Source organism: Gambusia affinis, linkage group LG13 (assembly GCF_019740435.1).
Source record: "Gambusia affinis linkage group LG13, SWU_Gaff_1.0, whole genome shotgun sequence".
NCBI classification, from domain to species: domain Eukaryota; kingdom Metazoa; phylum Chordata; class Actinopteri; order Cyprinodontiformes; family Poeciliidae; genus Gambusia; species Gambusia affinis.
Window position 1 is genome coordinate 14,175,192 of NC_057880.1, and position 15,489 is coordinate 14,190,680.

General features: G+C 38.9%; 1 protein-coding gene across 2 annotated transcripts; it reads right to left on the minus strand.

Moving 5' to 3' along the window:
- Positions 1-1,817: 1,817 nt before the first annotated feature.
- zfand4 (zinc finger, AN1-type domain 4) lies at positions 1,818-14,270 on the minus strand. Of its 2 annotated transcripts, XM_044137519.1 has the most exons (11): positions 13,953-14,260; positions 12,480-12,573; positions 11,226-11,531; positions 10,082-10,157; positions 9,501-9,568; positions 9,205-9,391; positions 8,506-8,647; positions 6,862-8,067; positions 6,266-6,320; positions 4,111-4,228; positions 1,818-2,564 (listed from the first exon to the last, which is right to left on the minus strand). In XM_044137519.1, the coding sequence occupies exons 3-11, from the start codon at positions 11,407-11,409 to the stop codon at positions 2,429-2,431; spliced, it is 2,172 nt and encodes a 723-aa protein (XP_043993454.1). In that variant the 5' UTR covers positions 11,410-11,531; positions 12,480-12,573; positions 13,953-14,260; the 3' UTR covers positions 1,818-2,428. The 2 variants fall into 2 exon arrangements, with proteins under 2 accessions (XP_043993454.1, XP_043993453.1); XM_044137518.1 differs by lacking the exon at positions 12,480-12,573 and having other exon boundaries at positions 13,953-14,270.
- Positions 14,271-15,489: the final 1,219 nt, after the last annotated feature.

Consider the following 15,489-nt stretch of genomic DNA (forward strand, 5'->3'; position numbering starts at 1 on the left):
TTTAGAAAACCGACCACCGTTTTCAGTCTGTGCAAAAATGTAGCGATGCTGCACATGGCCGAGCTGCAAAAGACCGGCTAGGAAAATCGCAGAGCAGATGACAGACATTTGACTAGTCTGTTTTTGTGCAATGCGGAGAGTGGGAAACCAAATCAAAAACTCGGACCAAGCTGCCATGTATCCTGATCGCTCCCTGTGACACAGGAACAAAAAACAACCCTCTCATGACAGTGACGCTCCTGACATGCTGCATATTTCCCACATGTTGCCAGTTGTGTTGGCATTCTAATGTTTACCGAGTCATCTTCACCCCAACCCGAATCATACGTAGACGGCTTTATTTGTGGAGATTGTAAATCATAAATGAACTTCATAGAATCTGAGTGAGTCATTTGCACTTGCGTGTTTTTCTTAAGATGCAAAATGAATTTTCATACATTCAGCATGACTGGAAAGAAACTCCCCAGAGTTTAAAATAGATTTACTTTAACCACTCAGCTGAGGTTGAATTCCTTTGAATAAGAAAAAGGTGCCCTTTGCCATGTTAAGATGCATTTATTATCGAAGAGAAAACAAGCAGAGTCCCAGGCAGATCTGCACGGTCCAATTACAGTGGATCAAAGCCAGACAACATGGAGGAGGAAAGTGGGGATAAAAACACTGAGACGCATCTCCGGTCAGGGTTTGTCTGATGCACAGGAACTGCATCCAGAGAATAATAAGACGTGTTTTTTTTTTTATTATTTGCAAAAGGGTGTTCAAAGTGGTTTCATATTCACTGACGGGTTGGATGTATGCAGTTTTCTCTTTGTATGCAGAGGTATGGGCATTCATCTGCCCTCCTGGCAATATAAATTGAAAGATGTTTTTATAAATGTAAACAACACTTCTAAGAGTTCCACATTATTCTACAAGAGCCAAATTTAAAGGAGTCTGACTGTGTTAGGAAAAAAAAAAAAAAGTCTTCAAGTCTGAAACAGACACTTTACTAAAGAGGCCAAAACATTTACTGGTTGACACACTTCTTGCTGATTACCATAAATTAGATGGAGTTAGTAAGAAGATCATAAGCTTCCCATCATTAAGTGGTGACCCGGCATTAACGAGGACGACGTCCTCTGGTTTAAATTGGCAAAGTGGGAGTTTCAGTGTTTAATAGGTTTATTGGTATGCTGAGCTTGTTGCTAAGAAACTAGTCAAGGGTCCAAGCCTAAAAAGGGGTCTAAATGTGGAAAGATTGGCTGACACCAAGCAGAAACCATTTCTCATCCTAACTGTTAATAGAAAACTTGTGAAGATTGGAAGTGACACGGGTCAAAAAAAATTCAGCGTGCCCTTAATGAGGAACAGAAACGACGATTCTTAAGAGCACTTCAAGGAAATCAAAAGAATTTATAGAGCTTTCCGTTAGTGAAATCAGTAGCTATTTCCTTTACCATAAACTATGTTTGTAGTTTAAGTATAGAAGGTCATAGAAACTAAAGACCAGAAATTTAAACAGAAGGAAACTTTATTAGATCAAACCCCTGTGGATACTTAACCAGCATTTAGCTTTTTTTTTTTTTTTTGCAACAGCGAAGCAATAAAAAAAAAAAAACTTTTTTTTTTTAATGGCAGCCACCTTACTGTAGACACAAAGACCATAACCTACCCCATTCTACTACAGCTTAATCAATAAGTGGACACATTACTGACATTCACACTTACATACATTGCATACTTACCATTTCAAAAACAGCCTTTATTTAAATAAGTAGCATTAATTAATAAATATTAGAGTATTTTATCAATAAGTGGGTGGACTGTTTTTTTTTTGTTTGTTTTTTTCCAAAAGAAAAAAAATATATTTATAAATGATGCATTTATGTGCCCAGTTAAGAAAAGACATTTAGATGTACAGAATATAAAAATCTGGATAACAACACTTCAAGAGACAAGCACAGAAATGTACGCAGCTTTCCCCACTAAGAAGTAAAGTTAGATGTAGAAATATAGTTCTAAAGTGCATCTGTTTTAAGACTTGTCAAAGGAAGTCAACAGCGGTCCTATCGGGAAATAAAATAATAAAGTAACAAAACGTGCAGCAGATATAGAGAAAAACCTACCTACATACATGCAGTTTATTTTAAAGACAAAAAGGAATAAACTAAGTAAGGAATACAAAAGACATATTTTCACATTGTCAAGAGGTGATAATAAGTTCTGTGCCATTTCAGTCCACTCTTGAGTGTTCCACACTTGATTATAGATAGTATTTATTAAAATTTTAAGTAACCTTGGCAGAGTAAAATAATAAGAATAATAAAAAAAAGCACACAGTGGTGTAAGTATTTCTCTTTAAAATGCCTTTGCAGTACATTTTCTCCCTCTCGGTTTGTCAGAGTTGTCCTTCTGTTTGTCCCCTATAAGTGGTGGCGGGCTCTGCAGTTTAAATCTTAGGCAGCTTGGGAGCACTGATAAGAGGGTTGGTCTCTTGCAGAAACCGTCGCCCAGCAGTCTTGTAGTCATAAGAGCAGTCATGTGTCTCGGCGTAACGGTGAGTGGCACAGAAATTGTTTCCACACCTAGAAGAATAAAGATATTACAATGGGTAAGCAAAAGATTTGCTTTTAACTTTTGTTTTCTTGTTGTTTCTTCTTAATTTAATGTACTTTTTTTTTTTTTTTTACTCAGTACACCTTTATCTACACAAAATGGAAAATATTTTAGGACCATAAGAATGTCAAATATTGAAAGTTTGAAACTTCAGGCTTTCAGTAGTAAAAATAAAAAACTATCATAAGAAGCACTTTCATTTGGATCCATTTTCTGGTGGAAAAATATATTAAAATATATATATGTAGAGGGAACTTTAGTTCACTTTAAGGGTTTAATCCAGATCAGCCAAGGTAACTGCAGCTGTTTGTGTTTTCTTTCAGTGGAAATGACTGTCGATGTCCCCAGATCTCACTAAACTAATAGTTCCACTCTCCAAACAATCCTGCATGTTTAGCTAACGTAATTAGTTTATTATTCCTCTGTTTGAGCCAAATGGCATAGTGGTAAAAATCTTCTGAATGTCAGTCAGCAGTCTTCACCCTGATTGTGAAGCCAGACTGACTCAGAGTGACAGACCGTGGTAGTGGTCCCCAAAGTCGGTCCTCGAGGGCCGGCATCCTGCATGTTTTAGTTCTCTTCCTGGTTTAACGCGCCCAGATCCAAAGATGGCTCATTAGGAGGCTTTCAGTACTAAAGCAAGAGAACTAAAGAGAACTAAAGCGTGCAGGATGCCGGCCCTCGAGGACCGACTTTGGGCAACCCTGGTTTAAAGGCTCAGCAAACCTTTGTAGATGTTTGAGTTAATTAGTTGATTAGTTTTGTGACACCATGAGTTTCCAATAATTTACTTTTTTCCAGTTAGAATTTTTTGTTTTCATTATCTTTAAGCCATAGTCATCAAAATTGCATGAAACACAGCTTCTTGAACATGTCACTGTGTGATGATTCTAGATAATCTGAGTTTCACTTTCTGAGATGACTGGTAAGAAATACTGCACTTTTCTGCTTTTCTGCACCATAACATTTTTTAAATGTACATTACTTTATGAAAACAAATTTAATCAGACTTTTCTAAACCTGCTTTTGTCCTGGGTGGGGTTTTTTTTGTGCGTTTAATTTCCGTCATAGAAATGAATTTAACCATTGTGGGCAATAAGCTTAAACACTACCACAACAGAAAATTAAAAACAAAATCCCTCTAATCCAATATTTGTTTCAATATTTTATTGCAGTTTTTTAAATCTAATTCCACTGCTGCTTGTTTAAATCAACGCTATTCTGGCTTTTTACAAATGAGAAAAGCACCATTCTTATTGTGCACCCAGAAACGCACCTGTTGTGTTTCTGATCACAACCGGGTGCACGAAGTTTGCAAGTTGCTGAAGCAAAAGGTAAGATATACGAATCGATGTTATGAAATGACAAAACCAATAACTTTAGAAATCGAAGGGAACAAAGGAAGGACAGATTTGTACAAAAAGGCGTGCCTCAAGGGCAAGAGTGAAAGAGAGAGACTTACAGTCAGACAGCAAGTGTTTAAATCAAAAACAGAAATGGATCTGGGGTGTTTACCTGCATTCGTAACTGGTGGCTAGTCCAGTTTTTTTGCCGCAAAGGAAGCAGTGCTTTGAGCTCTTCTTCTTGGAGCCAGTGGGGGCCTTGACTGGAGGTAGGTGGTACGTTGGAGTGCCTGAGAGCAAAGTTAGCATGTTAGGTACACGTCAGAGTAAAATGAACCACCTCAGAAAAATGAAATGTGATAAAGTCTTGACCGTGTGGTCTTTTTTATAAATTACTTCACGTAAAGTCTACAATCATGCACAGCTTGAAATGATGAGTTTAGACCAGCTTAACCGCATTTGTCAAGTTCAACTAGTAGGAGCTAATTCAATTTTAGAGCGATTTTTAAACCTATGCAGATTAAAATAAAAATATTTAAGGGCTTCCTTGTTGAGGATGACATGTATGCAAATTTATTTGGGCTTTAATTTGCACAATCAAAAATCACTCCGACTTTAAATGAGCACCTACTAGATCCGTCGCAGTAAAATGATGCAAATAAGTGACTGATAAAAACAACAATAGGCATATCTGTCTCTTCAGAGCTTTCAGGCATCGTGAGAAATGAAAGCAGCAGTTTCCTTCAGCTGTAAACAGGAAGAATAGATGTTGACAACACAAACTAAAAACTGCAATACATTCATCTCAGTGCATTTTGGCAAAAATTTTCTCATTATAGATTGCTTTGTTTAGATCATTTACCCCCCTTGTCTTTCAGTGTAAACTAAATATCTACTTAATATCAATCCTCGAAAACCTTAAAATAAAACACATTTCATCAAAATAAATTACTTTATTACACCGGACTATTTCTGTTTAATGTCTAACATTTTAGTTTCAGTCTGTTTTAGACCAAACTTTAAATAAAGCTTGCATTGTAATGCATTAGTTGTAAGTGAAACTATATTTAGCCATATTCTTAAACATTTTCATAATATCTTTGTCTCCGTTTGGAAACATAAAAGTGCCCACAAACCAAAGAAACCTGAAACTCTTTTATCAAAGAACACACAGCAAGGTTGCAGGCAAGCCAGATGGAGGGCAGCTGGCTGCGGATGAGATTTTTATTTTTCTGGATTTTCACCTGCTCGTCATGTTGCTTCTGCAACCACCTTTCTTTGAACAACTGCAGCACCAAAGGTTAGGATTCATATTTTGCTTTTCAGAAGACTCAATTTCATTGCCAGGAAACTGCCAGGAACACCAGCTCACCAACTTCTTCCACAGTGGAGAAGACTCAGACTTATATATATATTTCAAATTACAAGTTTAAATAAAGTCAAGCAGAACAAAAGTTGCGAAAAACCATTTAAAGATGGAACCATGTGTTCATTCAGGCTCCTCCAGCAAAGCTGTAGATTGGCAGCCTGTTTCGCATCTGACGTTTCCCAGGGATGAAAAGGAGCATTCTGCTACAGGAAGTCAATTTGTACCTGCCTCGGAGGCATTTCATCAAACTGTTGAAACAGTGAACTGATCCTTAGCTGCCTTGAGCTGACAGCATGAAGGCTGAATGCGATACAGAAAAGATGCACCGTTTTATCCCGAGCTTTCAATCATCTGTCGTGGAATGTGCAATTTCAGCAGGGTTTTGGAAGTCTCACAGTTGAGGCTAAGTAGAGGACACAAGGGGACTGATCTTAAGAGTTAATAACACTGCATTTACTTAATGATCAATTGCAGATCATTCTGTCTTAGGTTAGGAAACACTCCATGACAGACATTGGAAAATAGTGAACACACCATACAGGATTGAATGTTTCCTCTGCTTCCAATGGAAAAAAAAAACAATATGTTCAGCTGCAAACAGGATGAAGGCCAGAAAAATATATTTAATAAAGATTATTGTTGTTCTTAGAGAAACTAGACCCAACCTAAATCACCGCTGCAACTAAAATGGGAAAATCTATTTGGCAATAGAACTCTGACTGGAGCACCTGCACACAAGTCCTACATTATAAATGTAAAATTAAGGAAATCATGCACAAAATCAGAGTAACAATTCAGAGATAAGAAGGAAAGAAATCTATTATTTTAATTAAAACATGGCAGGATTAAAAACACGGTACAAGATACGACTTGGTAACAAACTGGTTTTTTCTGGGAGTCTCCAAGAGCTAAGTGGCTGCTTGCACATTTTTCCACAAGTGAAGAAAATCTACCTTACCTAATGTCCCAAATGAACCCATGACTCCTCCAGCTGACGCAAGACAGTTACTGGTCTGAAAACAAGTAAAATATATACACAAATTCATAATTTAATATTTTTGTGATTTGATCGGTTCTATTATTCTCATTTATCTCATGCTGCATGATATTAGCAAAACATTCAATTACTAAATATTGTTATATTGATTGAAAATAAAAAACACTTAATTTAGTTTTGTTTTTTTCTCCCTTTTTAGCATTTAGATGAATCCAACTGGAAACAAAGTGAGATGTGTTGACCGTGATTTACAGTATTCTACTAAATACAACCCCGAGGAGCCCTTTGAGATTTTGACTTTGCCCCATTTGATAATCTGATGACAATTTTGGCTTTATATATTGTGCAGCTCCAAATTTCTCTCCATAACTCATGAAAACACTTTTCTACACCGGGGAGGAGGAGAATTGAGCCATTTTATCCAAATGTTATCACTTACACCATAAAAAAAAGGCAAATAAACTTAAGAGAACAGTTAAAAGACATTGTTGTTTAAAATAAACTTAAAAAAAAAAAGAATAAGAAAAGCTGCATGGCTACCGATTGTGTGAGCTCACCCTATAAGAAGCTGCAGCTCGGCGCAGTGGCGACATTGGTCTAAAGAGGTCTTCCTGAAGAAACTTGTTGGTAGGGATGGATGGCAGCCTGGAGCCAAGGCCGCTCTGTCCTGAGGCAGTGGCTGCAGGAGGTAAGGTCAGTGCAAAGCCCAGACTCTCTGCAAGGCCGTCTCTGCTGCTGCTGTCTGGAGCTCTGGTGGAGAGGGATGCAAAGAGCTCCGAGTTGTTTAGAGACCCTAGTGGCTCCTTACAGGCTTGGTTTACCATCTTAGTGATGCCTCTCGCTTCCCTCTTAGAAATGAGCTCTGGTCGTTTGCCAGGTGACTCTACTCTAACGCCGCGAAGGCGTGTTGGATGAGTTGCTAGGGAGGCTGGAGGATGAGGGGATGTGCTGCCTGACTTTGGCGAGGATTGTGCTTGTAGGTTGGACTGTATGCAAAGAGTTGAGTCAAAAGGCTGAGAGAGGAGTCTGGTTGCTGAAGGCGAGGGGGCGGCAGGTAACGGCGAGGGGGGGCCGATATGTACCGACGCGCCAAGCTGGGTTCCATCAGCTCTGCTGGTGAGTGCGTCGCTTGTGCCTAGAGTCCAGGGGCAGAGAGGGGAGGGAGAGTGTGGCAGCTGGTGCTGAGCCCCCACATCAATGGTCTGGTGACCTCCCTCATGCTGAATGGACATATCTAAGCTCAAAGGGTCAGAGAGTTCTCCAAATGACGCCCCAGGCTGTGCTGGTACCACAAGTCCAACCGGCTCCTCCAGTATACTCAGCCCGACTGCCTCCACTGACGGCTCAACGGGGTCAAAAGGGGATTCGCTAGCCCCTCTGGTGCAGAGCGGTGGGAGCTGAGGGTAAACGCAGTCTTTCATCAATCTGCTGCCAATATCCATTCGAGACACTTTCGGAGGAGGGCGGATTTTTGCAAACGGCGGGCATGCCTCCCAGGGTTCCTCCTCCTGAAGCATGTAACATGAAGACGAAGAGAAAGAAGGAGGAGAGCGTCTGTGGACGGTGACGTGGGCAGAGGTTGCAGGAGCAGGGGGAGGACAGGGGTCAGCAATTGGAGGCAGTGGAGCATTTGTCTGCCAAGGCTGGTTGATCTGTGGGAGGGAGCGAAAGAGGCGATGAAGGTGTTGTGTGCTGGGAGGTCCAAGAGAGCTGGTGCCAGGATTTGGATCAGCAGGCGCCAGCGGCGTTACTTTAACAGACTTCTGGAAGAAGACAGAGAAAGACGCATTTCCAAATGTCAGCAGATGATCGTTAAAAGTCAATGCATTACACAGTTTGACATCCTGCACTATATGAAAATGCTACTGAAGCTCAGGTTCCCTCTGTGAGGATCTATTCTTCTATCAGCAGATTTCTATCGCTGCTTAATTACAGCAAAGCTTAAAGCGGTAACAGTGTAAATAAGTCAGTTCCCTTCTTATAAAAATTGACAAATAAGGAACAAAATTTACATCAGTAAGCCTAAAACGTCCAAAGCACCATCACATAGTCACAGCAGAACTTTTGTATTTGAAGTTCTCTTGATGAATCTGCTTACTTTAACATTTTACAATCAGAAATATATACAAACTATGACGTTTCCACACCTAAAAAATGTATTAGAGAAACAAAAATATTAACATTTAGATAGGTTCTCTGACCTTTTTATTAAGGTTCATGTCCTCCATCTTAGCTTTAAGCAGCTTCATTTTGGTCATGGTGATTGAGTTCTCCAGGCAGTGCTGTGCAGCTGCTGAACTCTCTTCATCCTCCTCAGCGTACACATTGTACACTGAGCCACCACTGAAACACATGGCAAGCAAAAAACACTTCCAGTAAGTAATCTAATAATACCAAACTAAAACCACCTGGTTATTTTTCTCTTGTTTAAGCAGGTGGTTACTTAAAGCAGCCAAAATAACAATAGCCCTATTTTGGCTGCTCTTAGCTCCAGGTGAGGCATCTTTACCGTAGAGGATCTCTGGGTGTCTGGTTGCAGGGTCCTGGAATGCAATTAAAAGTAACATTTTGCATATAGCTGAAACACCTTTATATGCAAAGGTATGTGAAGACCACTGAAGATGTAGTGGTGAACTGCCATTTCTATAAAACCAATGTTCTCTTGTCCGTTTCAAGAATTTAGGTGCGGTGTTTTTATTTTATTAATGCAGTTTCATTAATGTTTAACCAAGTTAGCAGCAAAAGCAGTTAGAAATCCCAATCCATGTAAATTGATATTTGTAACTCTTGTACTCCACTGACCTTCCTGCAGCGTAGAAGCTTTATAACTGTAATCACCATTGAGTTTCGGTCAACTATTTAATGAGCATCTCAAATGGCATTGAAACAATAAAACCAACCTTAGAGACTCGGAGAGGGGAGTCAGGGTCCCGTCTCCCCTGTCAACGACTCGGAAGAAGCTCAGTTGGTCGCCCTCGCGATACACAACAAACGTGACCTGCTTGTTTGTTTGGTTTTTGTCCCAACTGTCCTCCTTTGTGCTCTCCATCAAGTCAGCCACTTCCTTGATAGGATCCTCCAAAGTTACTGACAAAAGAAACAAGAGGAGAAGGATTCTGTGATTAAAAATAGGAGCCCCGTCTACTCAGTACAAGACATTTATCAAATAGTTAAGATTTCTTTTTAAATGCCATACCCCTCCTGGTGTTAATTGGGCCTCCCCTCATGGCCAAAACAAGCTTCAATGTGCAGCCCTCTGCAATTCTGCAACAGTAAATGCCAGATTTAATATGTCTACAAAGAAATTCCACACATTTACACCAAACGCTCCGACTCAAAGCAGAAATTCCAAGAGACAGGATAAGATCTAGAGGAACTTAGGTGGGAATTTTAAAGGGGTAGATACTCTATTCTACTCCTGGAAACCTAAATGCATGCTGCAGTGTGATAAAGGAGCCTGGTAAGATTCCACAACAGGCTGTTCATGTGGAAAATTAAGTGACGCGCATAACAATACAATCAGCTGCACCCAGCAGAGAACTGAAGGTTGCATGCTGCAAAATGATCAAAGTGGAAGAGCAAGTTCTCTAAATGTCCTCATATGGGGCTGCTCCAGAGCTCTGGAATATTTATGTGTGAAACTATAAAGACTCACGCTCCACCCATAACAGCACAAAAGCTTTAAAATAATACATCTGGCAAATGACTAAATGTACAGAGATTAGGAAGTTTTGGCGCAGGTGCCAGGGCTCCAAATGACAGGAAGTGTTGATTTACCCATAATCATGTAGACAATGATCATCATCCAGCTCAACATTGTTCCAGATAAGATGCTGCTGTGCAACAGGGATACCTTTATACAGTCAGAGAGAGGGGAGGAAAGAGAACAACCAAAGTTCACAAGGATCGGTTCATGTTTCATTTGCTAGTTTGACTAATGGAGGAAGGCCTTCAGACATAATGATACATGACTCACGCCTGCCCCCTAAAGTCAAAATATGGCATCTGCTGAAAAAGCCAACGTGAACACAAAAATGATCCCCTACTATAACCATTCACAACTCAAAAGTTAAACTTATGTAATTTAAAAAAACCAAACATATCTGCAAAAATTAAGCCTTTAAATAAATCAGGGTGGTTGGGCACACTTAAAAACTAAAAAAGTAATAATTATCTGCAAGCTGAGAGTAAACAGAACACACAGCTTGAAATGAGATTGAGTGTGTGCATGATCGGGAAGTCCACTGTGTGGATGAACTCCTGACTCCATGCTGGGGGTAAGACTCAGTCTCAGGGAGTGAACAGTGGTTGCTTCATTGCTGAGTGGCGCGAGCTGTGAGAAACATCTTAAAGCTCACACACAGAGAGCTTTGTACTTTTTCTTTACTGAAACTAAAGACAGTTTGGGAGGAGTCGAGAAAGAAGGCGATGTACTACAACAGCCTTTACAGGTTAAAACAATCAACACACAAATTCAATAGATTTCTTACGCAGGCTAAATAGACCAAACAAATGTAATTTAGATATTTATTTAACTAAAATGCTTTTTATGTTGCAATTTCCTTTTTATTCAATAAAAGTACAAAACTTGTTCAAACCTGAGAAGGTGCAAGTGTAAGAGAAACAAATTTACAACACATGAAAGGGGAAAAAAAGTACCTTAGAGGTTGAAACCTGACTTTGTCTCAAGCCAATAAATTGTCAAACTACAAATAACATTTCAGATGAAACTGAAGAACCATTTCACATAACTCCGATCCAATTTAACATCGCAAGAAAAGCAGCAAAATATATATACAATAGAACACTCCTGTTCTTTTTGTTATGCCAGTTTTGAAATAGATGATCTAAGAACTAGAATTTATACTTGCAAGAATAAAATAACACATTTTCTGAAGAGCAGACTGAGTGAGCTTTATACCTTCCAGCCTCTGAATCTTCGCTTTGACTGAAACGACAGCTTCAAAGGGCAAGACGCGCAGCTCAAAACAAGTCCCCGTCAGGGTTTCTATGAAGAGCTCCATAGTGTCGTAGAAGGGAAGCTTATACTGAAAAGCTCCCACGCTGTCGTCATTAAAGAAGGGGGGCTCCTTCCTGTTGGTCATTGTGGGAGAATGGCAGACGCACTTCAGAGGGTTGATGGAGCGGTGAGGCTAACCCACGGAGACGGAGAGGGGGACTGCTCACTCCACTCGTTACAGACACGCATCATGAAGGACGACCTCAGCTGCGAGTAGAGGCAACAAACAACAAACATCTGTCACAGTGTGCAGTGAGGCCCGTGATTTTATTAAGTGCGAGTGTTAAATTAATGGCTCCAAAAGGTTCTAAATTAACCTGGTAGAAATTGACAATCGCCAATTAGTCAGTAATTAAAGAATAAACAAAAAAAGGGGCCAATTTTCCAATATGGTAATATCATTTGACCAATGATGCAACTGAAAATGTTCACTTCTTTTAGTCTGAAGATAAACACTGATTGACACAGTGAAATCCAATTTTACTTGGATTTGTAACCACTCATGGTACTTGTAGCATATTTGCGTTTTTTTCCCTTTTAAATGGGAAATGTCATTTAACAATCAAAATTTAAGACGTTTGTCCACATAAGCTTGTGTATGCTAAAGAATGTGCCATTCACTTAGAAATCAATACAATAGGCTTTAAGGAGAGCCATAAACCTGCTTAAAGACTATGCAGCTCTGTACCTAAGCTCATTCAGCTGAAGTTTTCTGGATTCATTTATAGTTTAGGTCCTTCATTCAATGCTTTAACACTTACTAAAGAATACGTAACAAAGTAAAAGAAAAAAAGAATCGCTCTGAAGAGTCATTTGTAGGATAGAGAAATTTAAGCTGTTGTTCAATTGTTGAGTAATTGAGACACACCACCTCTGGCTGCAACAAGATGCAAATTTCTCATTAAACCTTCAGCAAAGTATTAATGTCTTTGGCCAAAATTCAAGAAGATCAGGTGTGCTGCATAAGCTCATTGGTGGCATAAGGTGTCCAATGGCTCACCTTACCCTCTGACAGATTATCGTGTGTCTCTTGAATTAAACAATGTACAACATGATATAAACTGTAAGGACAGTAGACCAGAACACTCACACGTTCCATTTAGTTTGAGTCAAACAAAATGTTAACATTTGAAATTAGAAATACTCATGCTCAACTCGTTTGAAGGCAGAATGATAATTACATTTTTAAATAAAGTATATTATCTTGGTCCAATATGTCTTGCAAAATAACCGTCCAGATGCAATAAACCTAAAAGCAGAGAGGCACCAATTAATGACAGATAAATGATAAATGTTAGAAAAATAAATAAATAATCATCCCCCTCTCCTTATTAAACATTAAAACTTTTAAAATGTGTGCTATGAAATAATTTAGCACCCATTCATTGGTTCAATGGCACAATATGGCAGCCTTGCTTCTGTCAGACTGCACCAGGGCAGCTGTGGCTACAATCCAGTAGCATCCGTCGTCAGTGTATGAATGTGTGTGAGAATGAGAATGACTCATTCCATTGTAAAGCACCCTATGAGAGTTGAAAAGCCCTGTACAAGTCTGACGACAATTTTATTCAGTATTTACTCATTAAATTGCATAGTATATTGAATCAGAACTGTCATAATATTAGTATCACAGTGTTGCTTGGAAGCCATATTTAGTAGGCCATTATAAATCATGTACTATGCATTTAAATTCTGTATGTCAATAACATAGTTGGTCAGTTGTGTGGTGCTCGACTGTCCTTATTGCCCACATCATGTCTAGATTTTGGTGACAAGATTCAGACATGAGAGTGAGTTTTAGAATATTGCAATGGTGGAAAGAAATGCGTACCTAAATGAGTGGCTAAGGAAAAAGGTGTTAATTTCAACTGATAGTAACATTAAGCAACAATACTGAAATACGTTTTACCATGCCTGAGAGGTTTTGAAGTACTATACAACATTAAGTACAAAAAGTTAACAGTTACACTTTTAAAAAGTACAAAAATATAGCTTTAGAACTTAAAAAAAAAAAAAAAAAAAAAAAAAAAAAAAAGCAGCAGAAAGAATTACTCAAAAGAAATGTCATCATGTTCTGTAAAATACACAAAGTATCTTAATTCTGGAGCCCTTTTAACTTTTAAGGTAACGTGATTTAAAAACTTGTAAGAAAAAAAACAATTTTTAAGTGATTAGAGCACATTCTTCTTATAGAGAAACAAATGAAACCAAACACTGTAGAATAACTTTCTGCTGGATTGTCTCTGTGGTGGGACGAGGCCTCAGATATGTCACGGTCGCTATTGAGCTAAAACAGGCCCACTGTCTAAAGAACAACGTTGGTCAACTTACAAACAACCACATCCGTTATTTGCTAAAACGGCATTTACCGACGATACAACGAAAATACAGGGGTTGGTCGCAGTACAAAAGCAGAAGCCACATGCTAGGTAGGAGGAGGACATAAAAATGTTGCTAGCAGTAAAAAAAAAAAAATGGAGATGAATGGAGTTCAAACCGTGTCATTGTTATTTCAGAACTCAGCGTCAATAGAAACATTTCACACGGGCATTTTTTAAACATGCAGTCTTTCACTTGGTTACTTTTAACCCTGAATTTAAATAAACCTTATCATCCAACCCCACTTACCAGTAAGTCCCATCCAGCTGTCGATGCTACAGGCGTTAGCTTCCGTTGCCATGTTAGCCAACAACTCAAACAATGGCTTCCCTTCACGGGCTGCTGCTAGGCTACATTCAACACTGGCTTCGACTCAGTCCTTCTGCTGTAGCCGTTTAGGGCGAAACTGCCTTTAGAACTGAGCAACATCCCGTATGACTGCAAAACCTAATCACAAAACGGAGCAAAATATACTGATCGGTGAACGTCGCCGTTGTGTGCTGGTTGGCGACATCTTTTACCTGTCAAAGGGGGCAGAACAACACCTACGTGACTCACAATTGATTGATTATGAAACGAACCAATAGAACGAGGCAAAGAGGGCGGGACAACAGGACATTCTCAGTTTGTTTTTATCATTGGGATGTTGATAAACATGGTGATAAATAGTATTTAAAAATAACCTCTGCCATTTTGGCAAATAATCTTTCACAACGCATACAAACCCCGCAAAAAAACAAGTGTTAGTTAAAATTATATATATTTTTGAAAGTATGATGTACATACTTTCAAAGGGAGGAAAGGAAGGACACCTCAATAAATGTTAATTCTTTATTAAGAAATGTTCAAATATTTATGTTCAATGTTTTTATTTCTCTCTGAAAATGAGCTTTAATTTCTCTTGTAAATGTATCTTTTTTACAAAATAAGCAACAAATATCAACAAAGTACCCCTCTACCCATATGTTGTCTTAACCCTTTTGAAACATTTCAGTGAGATGCTTCTTGTATCCATCTGCTAATCTCTGACAACTGAGGAAAGTTTACCCCACTCACTTTCATCTGTGAAATGTGTGAAGGGTTTCTTGATAGAGACCATTTCAATCCACACATCATCATCTCAATGGGATTAAGATCTCAGCTTAGACTTTTTGTTTCTTAATTCTAAGCCAGTCTTTATTATGTTCCGACTTATTGCGATATTGTATGGTTCAGTGCTACAATAAAATAGCCTAATTTTTCCCATTCCCTGCTCAGATACAGCAGGGAACGTAATGGTGGTACACCTCACCATTAATGATAATGGTGAGGTGGCCAGGTGCAGGAAACCCTCCCTAAAACTGGGATTTAGTCAATGGATATCAGTCAGAAAGAAAATGATTTCCTCCTTGGTCACCTTCATGACCAAGGAGGTCACCTTCATGTGTGTGTGGAATAGCTGTTTTCCCAGGTTTCTTTTTGAGTCCTTTCTTAGCTAACTTTGGTCAGACAGCTCTTTGGGTCTTAACATGAGATTCACCCTCTCTTCAATACATTAAGCTCAACATCTGACTTTGAACCTTATTTAAATTTTAGCAATTTTAAGGGAACATGGAAGTCCTCATCTATTCCCTACCACAAATGGCATTTTAAATTTAATTCATTTTTGCTTGTTAGCCGTGTGTGGAAATGTTAGAAAACCACACAGACTTTCTTGATTTTAATGTTTACTGCTCTTATAAAAACTAAATAAACCATTTATTTGATTCAACAAATGACAAAATACTCCCTTGCTCTGGAGTTAAAA

Excerpts from the sequence above, each read along its gene's own strand:
- zfand4 (XM_044137518.1), bottom strand. The coding sequence starts at position 11,409 with ATGACCAACAGGAAGGAGCCCCCCTTCTTTAATGACGACAGCGTGGGA. Across the intron at positions 9,392-9,500 it reads CCCAATTAACACCAGGAGGG|TAACTTTGGAGGATCCTATC; the intron begins GTATGGCATTTA and ends TTCTTTTGTCAG. Across the intron at positions 2,565-4,110 it reads GCCACCAGTTACGAATGCAG|GTGTGGAAACAATTTCTGTG; the intron begins GTAAACACCCCA and ends TTATTCTTCTAG.